The sequence below is a fragment of the Perca flavescens genome, chromosome 16 (assembly GCF_004354835.1).
Source record: "Perca flavescens isolate YP-PL-M2 chromosome 16, PFLA_1.0, whole genome shotgun sequence".
NCBI lineage: Eukaryota > Metazoa > Chordata > Actinopteri > Perciformes > Percidae > Perca > Perca flavescens.
The window spans coordinates 22,476,504-22,499,917 of NC_041346.1; the positions used below are offsets into that span (position 1 = coordinate 22,476,504).

General features: G+C 39.2%; 2 protein-coding genes across 5 annotated transcripts in view; both read right to left on the bottom strand.

Annotated features, from left to right (window-relative positions):
* loxhd1a (lipoxygenase homology PLAT domains 1a) overlaps positions 1-5,644 on the bottom strand; it is a 38,088-nt gene extending 32,444 nt beyond the window's left edge. For 2 of the 4 annotated variants that reach the window (XM_028601324.1, XM_028601330.1), the window contains exons 1-2: positions 5,302-5,593; positions 39-1,169 (exon numbers count right to left, since the gene is read on the bottom strand). In XM_028601324.1, the coding sequence (XP_028457125.1) occupies positions 39-771 (733 nt within the window). In that variant the 5' untranslated portion in view covers positions 772-1,169; positions 5,302-5,593. Of the gene's footprint in view, positions 1-38; positions 1,170-5,296 lie in introns of all 4 variants that reach the window. The other 2 variants (XM_028601326.1, XM_028601325.1) reach the window with 2 other exon arrangements.
* Positions 5,645-6,852: 1,208 nt separating this feature from the next.
* Positions 6,853-22,468, bottom strand: st8sia5 (ST8 alpha-N-acetyl-neuraminide alpha-2,8-sialyltransferase 5). The gene is made up of 8 exons (XM_028601807.1): positions 22,275-22,468; positions 16,943-17,050; positions 13,675-13,767; positions 11,587-11,673; positions 10,671-10,815; positions 10,415-10,527; positions 8,974-9,066; positions 6,853-8,822 (listed from the first exon to the last, which is right to left on the bottom strand). The coding sequence occupies exons 1-8, from the start codon at positions 22,418-22,420 to the stop codon at positions 8,360-8,362; spliced, it is 1,248 nt and encodes a 415-aa protein (XP_028457608.1). The 5' UTR covers positions 22,421-22,468; the 3' UTR covers positions 6,853-8,359.
* Between the last annotated feature and the right edge of the window lie 946 nt (positions 22,469-23,414).

Genomic DNA, 23,414 nt, shown 5'->3' on the forward strand with positions numbered 1-23,414 from the left:
TGTGGCTTCTCTGTCAGCTCTACAATGTCAATCCTTACCTTTCTTTTTGTAGTACTCATCCTCATATCCATCAGACGAGTCTGTGTGGTAGTTCAGCAGCTCATTCTGGTAGATCACGCCATAGTCCACCTGTTTATTTTTGATTTTTTTCCCCTTTTTCTTTTTATCTTCGTCACTGTCCGCCGATCCCTTCTTTGCCTTCTTCTTTTTCTTTTTCTTTGAGTCCTCCTCCTCTTCCTGCTCCTCAATCAATGGCTCCTCATCACCACCATTATTGTGAGACTTCTTTTTCTTCTTTCCATCTTTTGACTTCTTATCCTTGGATCCCATTTCCTCCTCTCCTTCTGGATTCTCTGTGGAGGACTTCTTCTTCTTTTTCTTTTCCTCCTTCGCTCCCTCAGTCACTTTCTCTTTGAGCTTCTCTGATTTCTCCTTCTTGGAGTTGGTCGTGGGGTCATTATTGTTCTGCTCACCCTCCTCAGCTTCATTTTCAATCACAGCAACAGCTTCAACATCATCATCTGGTTTCTTTTTCTTCTTTTTCTCTTTTACTTTTTCACCCTCTTTTTTCTTCTTCTCTTTCTCCGGGGCCTCCTGATTCTCAGAGCTCTCTGTGCTCTTGTGTTTCTTCCGACTCTTCTCTCCTTTTGTGGTGTCTGCACGGGTCACACCGTTGCTCCTCTCCTTAAACTTTGGCTCTGTTTCCTCCACTTCGTCATCAACCTCTTTGGTTTCTTCCGAAGCTGTGGATTTTTTCTGTTTCGACGGCATCTTTTATTCATCCACTTCCCTAGCCTTTAGTTTCGTAAGTGCTGCCTTGAGTTTGTAATGGTGTAAGACAATTCATTTGACCCTTGGCTGCAGAGAGGTCCTGGGATCGTGGGGTTCAGGGCAGCATAGGTGTGTGCGGCTGCAGGTTTACAGACTCACAGGACACGCAGAGGGTGCAGTGGCTACCTGGACATTTCCAACTATGGCAGTTTATGGCCATATGACTAACACACACATACTCATGAAAAATTACTGTCACCTCAGCACTCACGTGACCCACGGGAGAAAGCCCTGTGAAAAAGGAGCCTTGCACAGAGAACTTATCCTCTTTGCCACGGCACACTTCATTATTCATGGTGTTAGGATCGCTTTACGGGCCGGGGGAGTCTCGCTTTTACCTGCAGTGACACGCACACAGAAAGACTGACGCGTTAACACACACACAAACTCTTCCTCCCTTACAACTTCTTTTTGTTTTTTTCTGATACTGTAGAACAAAGTGTAGCAATGTGAATAAAGTAAAAGAAACACATGACTGGCAACATACTGACTGTATCTTAAGATTTACCATAGATGATTAAATAATCCTTGAAGCAATGATTTATTTCTTTTATGGCTGCATTCAGCAAACAGCAGTGGTCATTTAAAGCAGCAGTCCAGCATTTTGAAAATAGGCTTATTTGCTTTCTTGCTGAGAGTTGAATGAGGAGATTAATACTACTTGTGCGCTCAACATGAAGCTAGAGCCAGCAGGTGGTTTGCTTGGCTTAGCATAACCACTGGAAACAGGGGGAAATTGTTAGCCAGGGTCTGTCCAAATCAGCCATTCCTTACAACTACAACAACTTCCTTTAAAAAAACAGGGCCATGAGAGCGTAATATTGTCTGGAGAAGGAACTGTATTTAAAGGTGCTCTAAGCGATGTTGGGAGACGTTATTCTTGTTGACGTTCAAAGTATATTCAAACAAAACGAGACTAGCTCGCCCCTCCCTCCTCCTCCTCATCCCATCCCCTCCCCCTCCCTTCCGTGCTTCAGCGAACTAACCCCCCCAACCCCCACCCCAAATCCTTCTTGTCGGTTATTGGCCGAAGGCTAGAACACGGTTTGTTATGTTTTTGTGGTCCAGGGGGCTGTTTCACAAAACCATGATAAGGGACTAAGCCGGGATTTCCCAGTTATCCTGGATGAATTAAGCCTTGATTTGGTTTCACGAAAGCGGAGGCACATAAATCACCATGGAGATTTATTCTGTGCAGCTAGCCTGCTCCTGACCAGGCTAACAGCCAGGATTTATTTAATCCTGGAGCCTTTTCTGATCACCCAGCAGTGGTTTTACCCTATTGTTATCAGCCTAGATTAAAATACAACAGGTGCTTATTGCTGTTTATTTAAGTACTGTTATTATTTAAAGTTGTGACTATTAAATAGATATATTTTTATTTATAATTATTCATGTGACAGTCATTGTTACTGTTATATTGCTGTATGAAGACCAGACCGCTGTTCATATTGTTGTTATAAGTTTGATGAATATATTATGGCAGTTGTTGAGATAATTAGAAAAGGCTGATAAAATTTCAAATGTGTTTTTAAATGAAATCTGTTACTAAGGCCAATACATGCAATGCTGTACATTTATATAGTTGACCAATGCACCTTGAATTATTTTAGTTGATTAATTTTTTTTTTTATTCTTTAACAATAAAGGGTCATGTATGTTCCACTTCCATGGGCATTGCATTTGGCATTCTTAGCACAAAATTTATGTTGTCCAGTAAACTGGGACTATAATTTGGGAGGATTGTACAATTTAAGAACATATCGTAATTGTACAATCCTCCCAAATTAAAGTCTTAGTTCACTGGACCAGTAACTATCTAGTGATGTAGGCTACTGTACATTCATGTAACAACAGGGAGAGGACACCTCAATGGTTGTTGACCTTATATTTGGGGGGGAAATAACTGATAAATATACTCCGTTCCATTCATGTTTACAGTGATGGACTTTATCACTTAATTATCTTTATAGTTTCTAGATTTTGGAGTCGAATTTCTTCAGTGTCTTCATTTTCTATGTCCATATATACAGGGAGCAAGGCATATAATATGTAGAGAAGGAAACTCGTCCTCTAAAAAAATGAAACGCGTGAAAAAGCGTGGCAGATAATAGCGGACTGACTGAATGATAGTCTAAAAATATACATTTATGAACTACTTTGCATTAAAAGCGAGCAGTGGAAGTTAATCTAAAGTTAGACTTAGGACATTTATATTTTAGCCCATGAGAGAGAGGGAGGAACAGAGTGAAAGAGATTTTTACGCATCATATTGTAGCGTTGTAGAAAATAGATCTTCATGGTAAATTTCCTGAGTAACATTATCTTCTGCTTGCTTTTAAGGCAAAGAGTACAACTGTTAATTTGTGAAAATGATTAGTAGCCAAATCCTTGAATGGTATAATTATGAAGGTTTCAGTTCAGAGCTGTGGTCAGTTAATGTAGATATTTAGGCTACAATTACGCATTCAGTCGGTCCGTGATCGTCTGCCTCGCTTTCTCGCGGTTTCATTACAGCGGCCGTGTTTCTTTTCTTTTTATACAAATAATGTGTTTCACGTCATCATACTTCCACTCGAAGCTGCTGCTCACTCTGTATAAAGTGTGTACAATGCGTATTCTCCATTTTGGCATCAGTAAATCTGTGAACGACCTTGCGGTCTTTTGAGGAAAGCCGTGGACGCGCATCTATCTGAATGACTTCAGCCTGGCTCGACCTAGTCGCTCCTCCTCAGCCTGGCTCGACCGTCGTGAAACGCACCAAGCCAGGATGCACAGATTAGACTAGGTCAAGCCTCGCTTTATCAGTTATCCTGGATTTATAAATTCTGCTTTTGTGAAACAGGCCCCAGGTTGGCCACTTTGTTTTTGTTGGCATTTGTGGACCCTGGGCTGTCTACAGAGACCGCGTTTTTTTACAGTGTGTTCAGGGGACCGACAGCTCGCGGATAGTGAGGAGAGGTTTGCTGTATGTGACAAAACAATTTGTAGCTTTGAGTACCTTTAAACTAAGTTGCACTCTATACATTTTAGTATTTGGTTGGATGTTTTGATAAGAGCTCAAGTGTGAGCTGTACTGATCCTTCTCATCTCAGTAATGAAGCTTCATATTATTATTTTGTCCCCCAAAGATTTAACCAGATTTACCAAGAACGATTAATCTGAAATCATAGTTCAGTAAATTGCTCACTGAAGTAAGTAATAGTAAGCATTTCATTCCTGATTTAGATTTTCAAGACAACTCAAATGCAAGTCCAGTCAATGCTTCAAGCAGAAATATACATAACATTTTCCTCCCATTATTTGTTCATGGGGGGGGGGGAATTGCTTTCAAATGATGTATAATTAATAGGCCTACTGTATTGCTTTACAATGGGAAATCCTAAAAAACAAATGTTGAGTTTTTTACCCAGCATAGTTTTAGTTATTACATGGACTAATTTAATTGTATATCAACATTAAAATGTAAGAAAAGCAACATAATATGTTTTGCGTGACTTCAGTCTAGAATTACGCAAGACTGTTTTTATAATAGCACAAATTCCTCTATGCAAATTTGTGTTGCAGTTTCATCACACTGGCATACACATCTGCACCTCTGAGCCACATCATCCTATTAGCCTTATTGCTGCCACCTGACACCTGATCATGTAGGCATCAAGGGGAAGGGCAGATTTTGGTCATATTGATCTTTCACCGGATTACCCAACCTACGGATGACAGCAGAGTCCAACCGTCAAACCTCATTTGATCCAGTGCACTGAGGAATCATTCCCTAACATACATACCAAATGCTAAATTGTTCTTCACTAACGACTAGTGAGGAATACTGTAGCATTAATGATTAAATCACATGTAGAACATGTAGCTAGGCTAATAAGATTGTATAAATCTTAATGTCCTGCAGACCACCAAGGCGGCAGCATGCTTTTTTTCTTACTTTTCAATTGTATTTAAATGATGCAGAACTGCATGTTAATAATATGATGAGACTAAACTTGAGCCCTTCATCAGAAACCTGGATATTGTTAAAATAACTTTAACCATTTAACTGTGACGTTATACGTTTAGCATACTAGCTAAATACTACTATTTAAACTGTTTATCCATTAGGCCTACTTTTAGCTAACATTAGCTAGCTAGCTGTTTCAACTGTTATCCATTACTTTTAACCACTGGAACTATTTAAACTATCCATTTCTTTTGTTAACTATTTGGACGGTGTATTTAGCTAGCCTATTAGCCTATTTTAATGATATCCATCACTTTTAGCAAGCTTGCTATTCAACCGTTTATCAATTACTTTTAGTTAACTATTTTAACGTCAACTGTTGTTATACATTAACTTAACTAGCTACTTTAGCTAACTATTTTAACATTTTATCATTAAAATTGTTTTAAAATTACATTACTTTTAGCCAACTATTTCAAGAAAAGTTGTAAAAGTGTGCGACATCAATCATACGTTACCACGGCTGCGCCTCTCCCTGGCGTCCAGCAGAGCGCAGGAAGAGAGTAGGCTGAAACCTTTTATATATGTCAATGGCTGAAACACGAGAAACTTCGGCAGGACCATAGACTGTATAATATTAATATTATACAGTCTATGGTGACAAAGTAGGGTGAGATCTGTGGGTGGTGCCCATAGACAGTTAAAGAAAGGTGATGGCGAAGCAGGCCCTCGGTGTGTTTTGTGGCTATGTGGTTAATGGCAAAGCCTTGAAGAGAACTCACAGGAGGCATTCACGCACCACGACTTGTCAATAAGGGATCGTCAGTCTTTATGTTATGTCTCATCACCTGACTTTATTATGGGAGAAGGAGCGAACAGCTTGGAAAACGGCTTTTGGCTCAAAAAAACGTTTATATTTTAGTGCGCCTGCTCTATGGGTCGCTCAATGTGGAGGTAGTGCCGATCATCCGGGTTTGGTTCCGTTAACGCGCAACTGAGCAACTCTAATAGGAATCAACGGGGCTCTGCCTAATGAAGCGCTTTAGGCCAGAATTGAATAGCCTACTTCACTTGCACATACTGGTGTTAAACACTTGTTTACGGAGCCCCATTGGTACTAACCAGTGCTAATACATGCATACTTCATTTGTGCGTACATATACTTTACTTACATAATACTTCACTTGCACATATAGGCTACTTCACTTGGGCATACACTTCACTTGCACATACATGGATACTTCACTTTCTTTTTATACTTTTATACATATATATTTCAATTGTACACATCATGTATGTGTGTTCATACGTGCATATGTTTATTGGGTTGGTGGTCAGGGAGGCTGGTGGAGTGCATATGCACAGGACTTTTTTAACAAGGAGCGTTGGGGTTCAAGTCCAGTCCAAAACCATAGGTCAATTGGCTGGTCTAGTGACTTATTTATTACTTACTTGACTTTTATCCCAACTTCATCCCAGAAGTACGGTATATATCATTCATATACTATAATATGAGCTCAGGTATTGCAGTGTGCTTCTATGCCATCCCCACTCACTCTAATGTACACACACAATAATACATAATCCATAAAACATAAGTGAGAAAATCCAAACAAGTTTATTTACAAACACATTATCATTAAAAACAATGATCCAGAGTCAGTTAAGAAGTACTGTGTTATATATTACATCTGTTCAGTACACAGACCAGTTCTAATCCTTTTCCATTCTTGATTCAGTTGTGTCTGTGCAACAATTTAGTGGTCACGCCAAAACATTTTTGGTGTTCATATTTGCTGAACTCATATCTCTTGTGCATAAACACACAAATAGTCTGTATAAATGATGAAAGAAACAATATTATTATTAGCAATGATGTCCATCAAATACAAAATAAATGAAATGAAGAAGTGCACAGCAGGGCATGAACATGACAAAAAATTTTACACTTAAAAAAATACAACTAAATGTTAAAAAATGAAGAAGCTTGCACAGCTTAAACAGAAGAGTGACAAAATATAATTTCACAGTTCAAAAAACTTTGAAATAGCATAAAAGTGTCTTAAAAAGTTTTTGTCATGTACAACTAAATAAACGTTAAAAACCTACACAGCTTTCCAGTGCTTAAATGCACAATGCTTGCAAACTTAATCTTCACAGTTCAAAGGGGAAGGTGAAATAGTAATAAAAGTGTTGTAGCACTTCACAAAGGGCAGCAACCATCTTCATGTGTTTATCTTTAATCAATGAGAACTGCATCTACTATTATACATTTCAACGTACCCATTCATTTCTTCTGTGAAAAGGTTTGTATACATATCTCCAAAAGCACTGTGAGCTCCAGTTGAGGCTTAAGTGTAAACATATTTCAGTGATCATTGAAGCAGGCACACACAAAGCCAAGCATAGAGTAAAGTCATGCAGAGTGTTACATGATTATGAATAGATTTTACAAGAACATTGCTAATTCCAATAGAATATAAGATAAGAAACACGCATGAATTTCTATACCTTAGAGTCCCAAATGTCCTTGATTCAAGAGACAAATTAAGATTTAGTTTGATGTTAATGTATTTGTAGATAAGCAAAACACATGTGCATTGCATATCATATAGAGGGGTTTGATATCTCATAAGGCAGCATGGCTTAAGACATGAGAGGACACGAGAGGTTGGGTGGCTCAACAGTACTATGAGTACTATTTTGCTTTACAAATAAGACGGCCTTGAAAACAACGTTTTGCTCAGGTGGTGTCATTTCAAAATATTTATCTGGCTTATGTCCAAAATCATGACAAGCCAAAAAAAAAGGGAAAAAACCCTCCTCGCCTCTTCTCATACACCCTTTTTTTTTACCAGATATATCAGAGGACATTTTTAGATGGGAGAAAGTAGCTAGGCCACTGAAAACTGCCGTTTCTATAGCGTTTTTAAAAAATTCACCCAGTGAATCTGGTGAATAGGAAATAGATTACAAAAGTAGACAATTGAATGTTACAATCTTTTTTCTTTTTCCTTTTTTCAAATATTAGCTTAATATCAAGGTTCAGGTTTTGTTTTACACAAACATTAAAAGCTGCCACACCCACAGAGTGTCCAAGATAAGGAGAGAAGACAGGAGGAATGAGGGGGCAAAAAAACACCCACTGCGAACCATTTTAGCATAAATATCTGTGCAACATTGGGTAGAAAACAACACCTCTGTACAGCAGAGCCACTAGAAAACTTCACAGAAACAACATCACTATGAAGACCACTTTTCACATTAAAAACAAGCATCCTATGGTTGGAGAGTCGGAGATGACCGTTGTGATTTGATTGGCTAAGTAAATTAAGGTACACATCAAAAAGAGAAGTATGAAATCAATAAAAACATTGTTAAAAAAAAGTGTGTTGGCAAGTAAAGCAAGCAACCTTCACTGTGTTGTGGAATAAGTGTAAGCTCTTGAGGCCAACTCTTTAAATAGAGAGAAATGTGATGAGTCTCATTGACTGAAATAAAACACAACATGTAAACCTGATTGAAAATTAAAAAAAAACTAAAAGTTTAACCACATTAAAGCAGAGGAGTGAGGGATCACGTGCACTGCCCCGTGTGTACATTGAGGATCCCACGAGTATGCATGTGAATGAAGTTGAAAATTTCATGGGGCATCGCATGGAAGCCCGGCCGTGGCTTGACGTTGTCATAGTAATGGTGAGTGATGAAGATGCCAGAGGGGTTCATGGGGAACGCCCAGAAACCGTAGAGGTGGACTTCCTCGCACATCTCTAAGGCGGCGGTCACTAGCATCAGGCCGCTGCTGACCCGTTTGGCCCGGACACCCTGCACCGCCCAGAAACGCTGCACGTTGAGCAGGTACTGCGGGTGGAAGAAGAACACGCCTCTCTGGGAGTCAAAGTCATCCAGCATGTACTTGACTCTAAAAGAGACGTCGGTGTTGCGAGTGTTATAGAAGGCGGGAAGCACCACTGAGGAGTTCTCGTAATTTTGAAGGACTTCGTAAAACGGTCGTCGCCATTTCTCCAGCTTCTGAAATCTGCAAAGGAAGTGAAAAACATGAGATTACAAAAGCCAAAAGAGAACTAGACTAGAGACAGATTGAGAGGGAGAGGAGAGAGAGAGAGAGAGAGAGAGAGAGAGAGAGAGGGATAGTCCTGATTTCTCACTCAGACCCATATTTACAGTACCTCTCAGTAATAATGCTAGGATTTATTGTCACCAGATCTGTTTTAGTGCCAACATCAGCTGAGTACTTCGCATTGATGGGTGGTATGTTGCACCTGGAGAAAAAAAAACAAGAACAAGTCCACTGAGATTAAATTTATTTGATTTGACAAAAACTTGGCATGCTGCTGTTGGGCTTCTACAATAAATCAAACTTAACCGACTGTTTGCTAAACCCCTCCCCTTAACAGCAATTGTCCAATCATAGCTTAGAAACCTTAAAGGAACACGCCGACTTATTGGGAATTTAGCAACTAGCCTACTGCTCCGAATTGTGACAAAAGTGACAAAATAACACCAACATGTTCCTATTTACATGTTGTGATTTGTATAGTCACAGCGTGTACAAAAAACAACGTAACATGAGACACAGCCGTCTTCTAACAGTAAACAAACCGGGAACTATATTCTCAGACAGGCTTGCTGCGAGCATATCACTCCGCCCAAGTACTATATTCTTCCGCCTGAGAATATAGTTCCAGGTTTGTTTACAGTTAGAAGACGGCTGTGTCTCATGTTACGTTATTTTTTGTACACGCCAGACTTATAAACCACAACATGTAAATAGGAACATGTTGGCGTTATTTTGTCACTTATTCGGAGCAGTAGGATTGCCGGAACCATTCACCTGCATGTTCTGTGCTGGCCTGATGCCGCTGGAGCCGTCAGACAGCATTACAGCACGCACGGAGATGAGAAGGGTATGTATCGACTTGTCTTACTCTGGGGGTTACGGTGAATAAGCTAAATTCCCAATAAGTCGGCGTGTTCCTTTAACCAAGCAAGGCAGGCCTGTCTAGCCTTGGATTTTCCCACATGTTGAGGCATGGAGCTGTTAGTACAGCCATCAATTGCACATTTAGGACTCTTTCACAGCATTCCCATTTTAAAACAAGTAAGATGAACTTTAAAGAAGTCAGCTGGTGACAGTGTTATTATCGATCTCATGGAGCTAACATTAGCTTCCTTAGCTTGCTAGCTACAGCTGATAAAATCAGCCAGCAACAATTTGTTTTTAGCCAGGACCGTCACCAGCCAGAAATAAGAAGCCTGTTTTTGTCTTCCTATGTCTGAAATTAGGGTTTCAAAATTACTAAAAATTTCAAAAGGTAGATCTGCCATTTTCATTGTAAAATGTAGACTACTGTGCGAGAACAGAAAGCTTGACAGGCGTAGCAACAGTAACTAAGGGGGGAGGGGCTTACCACCAGTTAATTCAGTGCAATAATGTACAATCACAGTCAACACTTTTTTTACACTACACTGGCAAAATTTCAACTGTAATATAGAATGTTCTATGTAGGGATAGGTCTTTTTATGGGATTGCATGCTCCGTTGGCATAAAACCAACTTGTATTCATAGCAACAACAACAAAAAACACTGAATGATTTTATGCTGTATACCTAAAAACAAAATCTGCTGAGTCAATTTCCTTCCCACATTTGGTGTTCTTGATGATGCCGCCATTTCCAACAACAGCACATTTCTTGTACTGGGATTTGGAATACGGCATGTCCTGGATGAAACAGACATATTTTGTTAAATTCAGACAGCATTGTGGGCTCTCGAAATCAAAAAAGATCGTATCACCATGTTTAGTAGCATCCGACCAATGTTAGAATAACATAGCAAGCTCTCATAAACAAGTGATGAACTCACATCTTGGAACATATTGAAGACTTCATTGGTGATGGGAAGAATACCACTGGTGTCCACCTCGTACCTCAGCTTGGTCCCTGCAGGAGTGTTCCTCTTGGTGGTGAAGAGAAAGGAAGGAGCATTACAGCAGCGAGACAGAGACATCCTTCAGGAGGAAACCAAAGAAAGGAAGAAGTTATTATTGTAATTTATAATAGTAATTGCAAAATAAAACAATTGTTTTGCTTTGAATTTTTTGAGTTTTTTTCTCTTGTTGTCCGATCTCAAACTGGGCTTTCACATTTGATGAAGGTGACAAAATGCAGAAATTACCATAAAGCACTGTTATTGCACCACATAAAATTGTTTAATAAGTTAAAGGGCTATGTATGAACAAATATAATTACTTTTGTTTGCCAAAAAGTCAATTACAGATGAAGAAATCTACAGTATGTTATCCTATATAATGACTCTACTTATGTTTGGGGTAAATTGGACCCCGTAGGAGTCTTGTTTGATCTCTTATGAACAAGATGTTATAAAACTCCATTACATAAATCAAAATAGACTGTGTGGCGGGGTAGTTTTAAAATGCTGTCAACAACAAACGAATATGAAAATCCACAGATTTACAGCTGGAGTCTTTGAGATTTTAATCAGCTATGTGGTGAACTTCTGAAACATATCCTTGGTTCAACATCTTGCTTATAAGCAATTCTTATAAAATTTGAAAATCTAAAAGTTATAAATCAATGTTAAGTATGTTTTTTTTTAGCTGTATAGGAACCCAATTAGAACATGGGTTGAAAGCACCAAAATGCATTTGTAAAAACAGAAAATGAAAAGTAGAGAAATGTGCAGTGTGCAAACTGAGGGGTAATGAAATCATGTACAAGATTTTTAAAAAATCTAGACATTGAGACGGAGTAATGCTTACTTGAAGTTGCTGGTCTCCTCCTTGTTCTGCTCCCATCTACACACCTGCAGGTTTCGCCATCGCTCAAACAGCTCTGAGGTTTTCACCCTGGCAGACAGGCAGAGAGACTTGTGGAATGAGGAAGGATACCCATGGCCATGTATTTTCCGATTAATGTCTCTATAAGGGTAGTAAATTGAAGAAACATAAAAACGACTCACAAACACAAACAAGGGGGCAGAAAATTGCAGTGGTTACTCTGTGATGGCTCTTCTGACAGCACTTGATCTAGACTTCTTAATACAAAGACAGTGGCTTCATCAAGCATGTCTGTAAATAGCTGTCCTTGAACTGACATTTCCTTTGAGATGATTGGGAGATGTGTTTTGCTCTGGGGGACAGAGTGGCACCATTACATTGACTGTCTAGCAGAGTGACAGCAAGTCTTCTCTGCCTCGTGGCCATTCATCAAGCGCTCAGAATGCGTTACACACAAAAGGTCACTGGACAATGTTTTAAGGAAATATGCTGCCCAAATTGCATTGAGCACAACCGGCTCACTGAGGCATTCATCTGCTCCATAATGTGATAATGTGTTATTTATAGTGTGCTGCAGTTTAACTGACAATAAAAGTTGAGTTAGGCAACTTGCTGTTTGCTGTTTATAAGATAATCACAGAGTTTCTGTCAATCACTTAATGATGATTAAAAAGAAATAGGTGAAATAACTACAATGATAACATTTTAAACTGAACAACATGAAAGTTAACAAAATCATGTATACTGCCAATTCTATATTTACACACGTCTATTGTCTCTTATTGTGTGTATTTTAGTTTGTAGCTCTAGGGATGGCATTGACGGCCAGTTTGTCCATCACTTTGGTCCGAACTGAAATAACTCTACAACTTTTGGGTGGACTGCCTTGACATTTTGTGCAGACATTCATGTTCGCCAGAGGATCATTTGTTCAGATGATCAGTCCTAATGACTTTTGTGATCCCTGACTTTTTCTCTAGCACCACCTTGAGGTTGACATGTTTTTGAGTGAATTGTCTCAACAACTATTGGATGGATAGCCATGACATTTGGTGCAGACATTCATGTTCCCCCTCAGGATGAATTGTAATAACTTTAAAATTTAAGTTTTTCTTGACCAAATACCTGCAAAACTAATGACATTGAGATCAGCTTCAGCTGCACTTGGTATTTTGTGCTAGGTAGCTAATTTTAGAATGCTAAATTTAAAGCTATAGTGCATAGTTTCTGTTTCCCCCATCAGGAAGTAATGACAATAAAACTGTCTGCGCGTCCACATGATACAAGCCTTCCGTGATCCGCACCACCCCCACCCCTCCTCCAGTCAGTTGCATGTAGCCAAGGAAGAAACGGAGGATTAAGAAAATATGATGGACTCTTTAGAAGAGGTAATTATCTTTGCTTGATTTTCTGCATGCGAAAGTCACCAGACGACACCAGTTTCTGAACATAGCCATACTGAGAAATACAGAAAGAGAGTTTGGTAGAGCTAAATAGTCTTCACTAGCTTTGTATCAACTCATTTGGCACTGGCTTGAATGTAATGGACATTCATTCATATAAAAAAGTAATGCACTAAAGCTTTAAACAGTGAATGTTAAACACTACACCTGTTTAACATCAGATCATGTTGTCATTGTGAACATGTTAACATTCTGACATTAGCATTTAGCTCAAAGCAATGCTGTACCTAAGCACAGCCTCACAGAGCCGATAGCATGGCTGTCCTCTCTTAGCCTTGCTATATTCTCTACAATAATCAACAAGCTAAAGGAGTTTTTCACAGTTGTCACTGAACACAGGAAACAATTTAAAGGCTGTAATTCTTTTTGAGGTCCCACAGACAATATTTTGGGCTATTTAGGATTAAAGTGACAGTTGATATTTGTTTCCTCAGACCTGAAAGATATTTAGCAACTTAAGTATATGTATAGATCATAAAACAGCTGGTGAATTTTTTCCCCTACCTACCAGGTGATAGATGCTTGAGGGTCACCTAAGGGAAAAAAGATGTTACTCTAAATAGAGTTGTCCACTGCAGGTGAGGGCTACATCATAATGAACACTCACATTGTCAAGACTTTGACGTCCATAATCTCCTGCCTGAGCTCCCTGCATGCAGTGGAGTTGTATTCATATGAGCCATCATAGTTTTCCAGATACCTGGAGGGATAGACACAGTCATCCTCGGCCTAAACCTCTCCACACACAAGAGCATAAACAGAATTAACAAAAAAACTGTGGAGATAAAATGCAATATACGAAACAGTGTTGAATAGACACAATACAAAGAAATAGCTTACATTTATTTCAAAATGTCTTTATGAAATAATATCAGTGTGGCATTGTGGGATGACAAATGACAGAAGTGATGCAATTGATTATAGGTGTCACAAACAGGATTGTAACTTACGGTTTACTGGACACTTGCACCAGATTCTAATACATCTTAGCCTAAACCATTGTGATACACTAACTGAAGAAAAATATTACCTCTCATATTTTCACTTATTTGAGTGGTTATGATGTATATTAATTTAGAAGAGAAACAAACTGAAATAGCAAATTGGTTATTCCATTGCATAGCTTGTTAAGATGATTGATTTGATAGCAGTGCAGTGTCTGATGGATATGAGTATGAGTGTTTTTGCGTAAGGCAGTACAATATATTTTTTACATTTATATAATTAACTGCTTAAAAGTAATACGGTATGTCAATTGTGCTGGAAATAACATGACATTTGTACTAATTGATACAATTGTGCACATAAACACATGCACAGATGTTCATGCAACAGGATTTTTTGGAATTTCATACTTTCAACTAGAGTTAAAGAATCTGATCAATCAATTTTACATATATAAAACAATCATCACATTAAAATGTCAACATTAACCAAACAAAAATAATATCTTCAGTATGGTGGTGTGACTGTGTTTTGGTGGATTTGACAAAATGCGTCTGCAGTGAAAGTGTCAATAAGTTGCCATTTATACGTGCACTCACTGATGCCTCATATCTTGCAGCACAACAACGTATTTACATGCAATAAGATAAAAGCAGTCTGGATCAAATTTGTGCATTTGTGTTTTGGGACGTGGTGGGGGTGGTTAAGATGAAGGTTGAAAGGGGAGATGAAGGAAAGCACTAGTGTAACGGTGTTATTATCATGTTGGGCAGAGGAAATTTGGGATTATGGGCACTTTGCTGAAACATTTAGTAGATGAAGTTATTTGCTGATAAAGTGGTTCAGTTAGATCATGTTAGATGTTTGAGATGTAAGTTCTGAAATTTGGAATTGCCATATACATATAGATATTTATCTGAGGCAGGGAACTCATAGAGTGGAAGAATCCTCCTTTTTTTGCCTGCCTAATACTAATTCTCTAGTACAATGTGACTAAAACAAAATAAACTTTAAAAAGCCTTGAAAAGGCCTTTGAAATGTTTGAATTTACTGTTTATCTTTGCTACACAGGCATGAGGCAATTAACATGCACTAAAATGTGACAAATGTACATTAAGTTTTTACATCAGCCAAATTATTTTGTCTAATTGTCAATACTTTCACCCAAGGGTTTTTCTCTTTAGCCCTGATCTATAATTTACCTTTTACGTTGGGGCAGAGGGCCAAACAACTGACAGTCATCTCTGGCAGAATTTAAATAAACTTGTTTTATATAAATAGAGATACTGATCCATACAGATCATTTTACTTTTCTATTTAACTTTTAAAATCTACAGTGGTCATAATTTTAAAATATAACCCTTCTGAGGTACATCTGAATCTTGGAATGCTTTAAATGTCCTAATATATTTTTCAAATTTACATGTGCAATGCTTGATGGAGAGTGACAGGATTAAATGCCAAAATTGCAGCAATTGCAATGTATTTGTAAGAATGAATGTTGGTTTTTGGTTACATCAGATACTGTAAGATGTGTGTAGATGGATTGTGGTGTTTTGGAAGATGGATAATATTGCAGAATATTACCCGTGGCTGTGGAGGTAAATGAAGCAAGTTAATAAAACAAAGAATCATAATTTTAAAAAAAACACAACGAGCATTACAATGGAGAGATGCATTAAAGGAACAAGATGCTCAGATGAAATCGTACAAATGGGGAACGATGAAACTGGTTGTCTACATCCACCTGATGATGCAGTGTATTTCTGAGGGTTTACTGAGAGGAGCGTCTTTTTTTTTATATCTGAATAGGGCTATTCATGCTTGTTTTAGCTAAGATGATGAAACCTTTGCAAGTGTTCTCTGTGTAGTTCTAAAAGCGAGAGAGCAGTTCACTTGATGAGATGATTTTCATCTCATGTGGCATCTTAGGTAAGCGTACAATGCTGGTTCAAAACCAATCCAGAATGAGACTAACCAGCATGTTACCACAGATACTGATATCTACTGCTCAGTGCAATTTGGATTTTGACCTTTTGGGGCAAAAACAATTCCGGCACCTTTCTTATTGTGACAAGGAAAGTAAAGTGGAAAAGGGGGTAAATCCAGGTCGCAGAGAGAGACAATGCAGATGTGAGAAGGGTAGATAGGGGGAGCAGAAGAAGTGGCCACACTATGTACATGGCATACACACAGAGCTGTGCAGAACACATGAGACAGATTGAGGAGGACAAGGCATTCAGAGATGGGTGCTGGATGGGACACAGACGTACGAGGAGAAGCCAGTACATCAACAGGAGACCGTGGTTCAACCAGCTTCTGAAGTGGGGGTGGGGGATGGGGATCTGGGGTCGAGGTGGACGAGATCAGACAACATGCAAGAGCAAATCTGAAGTGCAACCACCACTGAAAAAATATGAGAGTTTATACCTTTCAGAGTAATGAAAAAGAAAGAGGCATTCTTGGGTTTCTGTGAAAATACTAAAAATGCCTTCAAACTGGCCTACCTTTTTTTTTTCTTCTTAATATCGGATAGGCAGGGTGTGACTATTACGGAGATCTGTGAATCTGGCTGAAAATTCTGACGGAAACATCTGTCAACATGCAGACAGGTTAAGTTAGAGTTAAATATGTGTTGAAGTCCACCCCTTCTAACTTACTCAACCTGCAGATTTCAAAACAAAAAAAAGTGTACATGTGCTGCAGCTTCTATTCTCTCTAAAGCATCTGAGTAAACTGCTGTGCGTAACAGCGGCCCAGGCCACACATGCAGGGCTGGGTCGTCACATGTATTTTAAACTTGTGTTCTCTTTCACTCACTCTCTCTCTTTCTCTCTCTCTCTCTCTCTCTCTCTCTCTCTCTTCTCTCTCTCTCTCTCTCCACTCCCTTTCTCAGAGGTGTAGTGCAGTCAGTCACGCTGGAAAGGTACCTTTTCCTTCCATTTCTGGCAGGCTTCAGAGATCCATCATCCGAGAAATTAATGGGACCGGTCCAATTTCCTGTCTCGTCCCCTTTGAGTCGGCTAAACTGTTGCGCACTAGTAAGAAAATGAGTCAGTTTATTTGGGATTTAGTGTTCTTACTGTGCAAATGTCAAACACATACAACCCAACCAATGTGTTCACTCATAAAACTCAAATTTGCACATTCTCTCTCAAACACACACACACACACACACACACACACACATGCACACATTAAGGGGACCAGCTTTTTGGCTCAAGAAAAACAAGTCAAATTATGGCACCAGACATGGTTAGAATGAATTTCTTTTTAATGGTAATGACGTCATGGTTTAAATGCTGGGCTGTTGCCAATATGCTGAGTGTGATTCAAACATTCACACTGTAATATTGGCAAGCAGAAGTGTTTAGACTTTTATTTCAATATATAGAAGCCACAGTGATCTAAGGGGGAACAATAATAGTTGCCAACGTTTCTTTTTACTTTTACCTTTATTTATTCAGGGAAAGGTTCACTGAGAGGAACACTGGAACAGGAACACCCTGATCACATGCACACAGTTACACATGCATACCTGGAAGCTGCCCAGTACAACCACAGTCTGATCTGCTGGCCACTGAGCAACTCTACTGGTAGTTAGGGTTAAGGGCCTTGCTCAAGGGCACCTCAGTGGTGGTAATGAGGGAGGGACAAGCGCTGCTCTTTCACTTTCCCCACCCAGATTTTATATGAACCGACGACCTCCCGGTCACAAGCTCGCTTCTCTAACCTTTAGGCCACCACTGCCCCATAATGTTGCTGTGTATCAAGTTACTGCTGAGGAAGAGATGCCAACAACAGACTTGCCAACAGATTCAACAATTTATACCAGATTTTCAGCCAGATATTACTTTTAAAGGTGATGTCTTTGGGGAATATCTCAACTTTGACATGGAGACTACAAATTTGTATCTGTGTCTAAAAGACGCTCGTGGCTGCATTATCGTAAATGTAGTGCTGTGTTTTTTACTAGAGACAGGATATCTTGGCCTATGTTGTATCAGTTTTCACTATAACCATCACAGTGAATTTATCAGAGGAGGCCATTTGGTGCAGGTTGTTTATAAAGCCCTCATACTTACTGTAATGAGAATCTTGTGCATTCTAACAAATCTTTAGAGATATAAGGGGCATCAGTATGTTCAGAGCCTGTTTTCAGTAATGTAATCTTTTTGGGTTTAGTCTCCTTACGGGAGAACAAGGGGAAACTTAAACAATATCAAGCCTTCAATATATATATATATATATATATATATATATATATATATATATATATTGTGTATTTAAGGATATGGTTAGCAATATTCTACATTTTTGTTATTGTCAACAAATCTCATAAAAAGATCAAAACCAACAATGCATAACTTCGTTGGTTCCTTTAAGACATACATATAGTATATACTTCTATTCTTTAAAAAGGGCTCCGTAATTTCCTAAAACAGCTGGACACTGGACTGTATATCAAACATCATTCAAAAAGAAGTAAATTGTGCATTTGTTTGGGACTAGTTTCAGCCACAGATTTTGTGCGTTGGCTAGTATTTACAGCACTAGGATGATATACTATACTACCATACTATTGTAATGAAGCAAAGAGTCACCTAGTGCAACTGTGTTTCTCATTCGTGTTTTTTTTTTTTAGACAAAATGGAGGCCTGTGGCACAGAGGAATACATTATATCAGACTGGGATTATTTTTGGTTTTGGTCTTTTCATGGAATTTGTTTACAATAAGTATCCTTTAAAATCAGCTCTACATATGAAAGGTTAGGAGTTTTTCAATGTGTGAACAGACAATTCACATTTTACATCTGATTATCAATGGGGGTACAACTTCTCCCATTACTGACTGATTATTATGCAAGTATTCATGTGTGACTCATTTCTGAGAGTGCTCTGTGGGTGGTATAATACATTTAGCAGAGAAACTGAACCAGAAGAGTCTTTCTGGGTACATTATGTGATCAAGCATTCACCATTGGCGACTAGTGTCAATACTGAGCTGCAGGCGCTTTCTTTGAGTGCCACTTCAACACCTCAATAACACTGTAACCAGCTGCATAACAGAACATCCTAAAATCAGCCTTGGTTTAGGATGTGTCCCTAAAAGAGGACAGCTGTTATACAGAAAAGCTAATCAAACCAGAATGATTTAGTTGCTTATATACCATTAATCTTAATCATCACCAAAACACTATACCTATTAAAGCTTGACTTGATCATTATCACATATACAATACTGATATTTTCCAATAGTGTGGCTACCAACAAAACCCTAATCAATCTCATGTGACTACCACTGACTCACAGATCAATCCAGTGTTTTCAATTCAAACATTAAGAGTCAATTTATCTCCCAATGACTCAATTATGAGCCCAGTTCAGACAGTAATCTCAGCATTAGATCAGACAAACAAAGTTGCTCTGCAACACTTTTGTGTCTGTTTCTGCCCTTGAGCGTTGTTAATGGTACTTGAAAGCAGCAAGGACTTTTATACTAATGGATTTTGTGACTTGGCTGGGTTTTAGGGTAGGCCTGGCACATTGACACATTGATGTCCATTTATTATGTCCAGGGGTATTTTCCTTTAACGACTAAGGGCTCCTTATTAAGCAGGTCTTTATCAAAATAGGAAATGAAATGCTGTAATTTATGAAAACAGATTAGAGATCCTCTCAATCTCTTTCTTGTTTCCTTTTTGCTTTAACTTTTACCAGGGAACCACAAATGGTGTAACCACTGTGTCTTATAAATGATGAACTACTGGTTCCATGTGCTGCTATGTGTTAGAATCAATATATTCATACACAGCCCTGAAAAAAAGAAACACAGAAACCTCTCAGAATAGCAGAAATACAACCCAAATACATGATGCATCAAGAAGGGCTCATAAACAGAGTCACATACAACATTAGACTGTATTTACTCTAAAGCCAACCATTTTTTGGTTTGCCAAATATTTGCTGGTTTCTTCTCGAAACTTTGAGATTTTTCTGCCTTTCTTGGTTTTAAATATAAAATTTAATTTGGACTGTTGGTCAGACAAACTAGCAATTCTAGAATGTCGTCTTGACCTCTGGAAAACTGTGAGAGGCATTTTTTACTTTTTCTTCTGTTATATAGATATAGAATTATCAACAGATTAACTGACAATGAAGATAATCATTAGTTGCAATTGCAAAGCCACAATGTTTTTGGATGGTTCCTAACCAACCTGCTCCAGCTTGGAGCCTTTGGTGCTACTCTTTGTAGCTGAGAGTATTTTTAGATATCACCCTCCTCAAGTCAAATAGAGTTGAAAGTTAATATGCCTTCATTTGCAGAAGTGTGTCACTCACTGTGATCACTTAATAAGCTTCCCTCTTGAATCTGCATTGCCATTTTACAATCCTACATTCTCCGCTACTTCATCTTAATGTGAGTGAAGGCCGGCAGCGAGTTGATTCATGGGACACCATGTGTGACTATGGAAACTGAATGGCCAAAATTATCAAGTACAATAATGTTCATGACTTGTCTGATTTTAATGGGTGTCCTCAGTTGACAGCCCTTTGCCCTTTGGTAATGTACGATGGACATATACACAAAGTGAGCTGGTGTAAGATGTATTGATGAAATGTTATTCCCTCAGCTTTCTCCCAATCTAAGCACCCAAATGTCTCCTCTGCTACCGTTCGACACCTCTAGTAATTTGCAAAGATGTTTGTTTTTGTTGCCCTGAAACACAAGAGCGCATGATAAACAGCCTGTCACCTTGTTCTTATGCTCGGGTTTAGCAGGGAAAGAGGCTGGGTGTGGTCGAACCCATGTGGACAATGACTTCTGGTTGTTTACGCTTGGAGAGATGTCTTAAGATGACGTCTTCTCCCTCTCTCTCTGCATCTCACATACACACACACACACACACACACACACACACATACACACACACAGTCATTTCATAACTCCCGCTCACTCTTGCCATCTCCCTCCTTTCTCTCCCCCACTTGCACTGAGGTGTGTATGCAGACAGACTGTAGCAAAATGGCTGCCGCTGCAGGAGTCTACTGGTTTCTGTTGTATGGCATGTCCCCCCCTCTCTCTTTCTCTCTCTCTCTCTCTCTCTCTCTCTGTCCTAAAGGGGCACAGGCGAAGGAAGGTGTGTGTCGGTCCGAATTCATGCATCTCACCGCAGAGGTGGCGATGCCATGAATCCACATTGAGTACCATCAGACCAGCTCAGCAGGGTGGAAGGGGAGGGGTTAGCTGTGGGTAGCTTTCAGATTGCAGCACATATATTTGCTTTGAAGTTAACATATATGTCCTGTCTGTCAAATATCTGGAGGTAGGGATCAAGTTTTCAGATCATTTCTTTTGTTTGGAGTGAGATTTGATGAGATTTTCTTTAACCACCTAAAGATCAAACATCCCAGCTTCTCAGCATCTGCTCGTCTCACACTGAAATTTTTCTCAGAATGTCAATGAAAGGGGCATGCATTTTAGCGGATAAATTGGTCTTTAAATGGGGGTAGATGAGTGCAAAAGTGGACTTCCAACCAGCTCAAGAACCCATATCAGGGAGACAAATACTGTTGCAGAGGTATTATAAAACATGGCTCTGCAGTGGCTGTGTGTGCACACTGAGTGCAGCCTGGTAAATGATGTATTTAACAGGGACCAATAAGAAATACACATCATCCTTATCATGTTGATATCTGTAATCATCATCAGCTCCAATAGCTTTCAGTTGCATTATGATAATCTGATGCCTCTGTAAGATGTAGGCTACGACCAGTCAAGAAGGCTGAAACGGAAAATCAAATAAAGATCTTTGGGGGAAAAAAAGAAAGAAAGGGAAAACATTACCATACACAGCCGGAGCACTGTGTATGGCATGAATGTGATGCTTCGTTTTCAGAAAAAATCAAAAAATAATAAATCCAATGGAAATTGTTTCTATGCACTGGGAAAAAAGATGGATGGTTAATTGCTATTGTTCTTTTCAGCCACGCAAGCTTGTTTTCCCCATGCCTCCCGACATGTAGTTCATCAAGACTACTCCCATTTATACTGAACAATTTATCATGTCATTCATGATTTGTTTTTCACTATCCAGTTAATATGTGGGATCCAAACTGAGAAATAAGCCTCACACAAAACGGCTATGAATGCATGCTTTTGAAAGCTGGATGTTATCCTTATACAGTGTATATAGACAAGCAAGGCCTGACTATAATTGACTTGTTAATGGCGACTTAACAGAGATAATCGACACTTACCTCTTAATGTAGTTTTTTCCGTAGAGAATTTGTTGCAATAGTGTGACGAGTCCAAATGCGCAAATAAATATAAAACAAAGGGATCTATTGCCTAGTATATCTTTACCCGACGATGGGTCGGTGTATCCCATTCTTCGGCGCAGCATCCAGGGTTGACGGTGACACCCGGTTAGGTGTCTCTCTCCGCTGCATTCAGGACCAGGAGCGCAGGGGTCGTGTACCCGCTGGACAGGACATTGTCCATCACCTTCCTAGGCTATACTGCTCTAGTACTGCAGCATCATTGCTGTTGGATGATAAGCATCGCAATGTATCGCCAGCTGTGACATTAATTGCCAATCATTAATGACCCTGTGTCCACGTCAGCCAAAAATAATTCTTATTGGCTATATTTAGGCTAGAGTCTATTTTTTTTTGCAAACGGACGGGTGTAAAAGCATAAAACGTCCTTCGACGAGGTGCAGTCGCTCGGTCGGATGCAAGCAATGCAGATTATCCAAAATGACGCGCTCCAAAGGTAATTGCTCTAGAATAAACCCCCAAATGTTAAATCAGATAAAGCAAAGGCGTCGATGCCAAGCGCGGATTTCTTTTATTTAAATTAGGCTACTGATGAAACACACATCCTCCATGCTTCATCTCAAATCTGAGCAAAGCTGCGTGACTGAAATGTAAAAGGAGGACGATGCGCCTTTTCTCAGCCAGCCGGGGGCGCGCTGCGTTTCATTCAGATGCTCCTCACTCAGCCAAAACCCAAGGTCATGGTCTCCTTTACACCCGTGCTCGGAAAATATATACATTCACCTGATACGCTACATCTGACCTCCTTATAGGCTGGGGGAAAATAAGTATCAGGACCTGCCACTAAACTAAAATTACCCTACATTTCATAACAATGTATTTAGAACTCATGCTGTTGCAAAACCCCTGCACATGATTTTTTCCTTTCTTATTCCTTTCCTATATTCTTCTTCCTGTAACAGGTTTTATGTCTCAGCATTTCCCTTTATGCTTATTATTCATTGCAATTCATGTCAAAGTCACAGACAAAAGATTTTCTGCACTGCATTAATGATAGGCTACCCATCTTCTGTCTAATTTGAATTTCCCACCGTTAAGGGCCTCGGGACACTTTGAAAC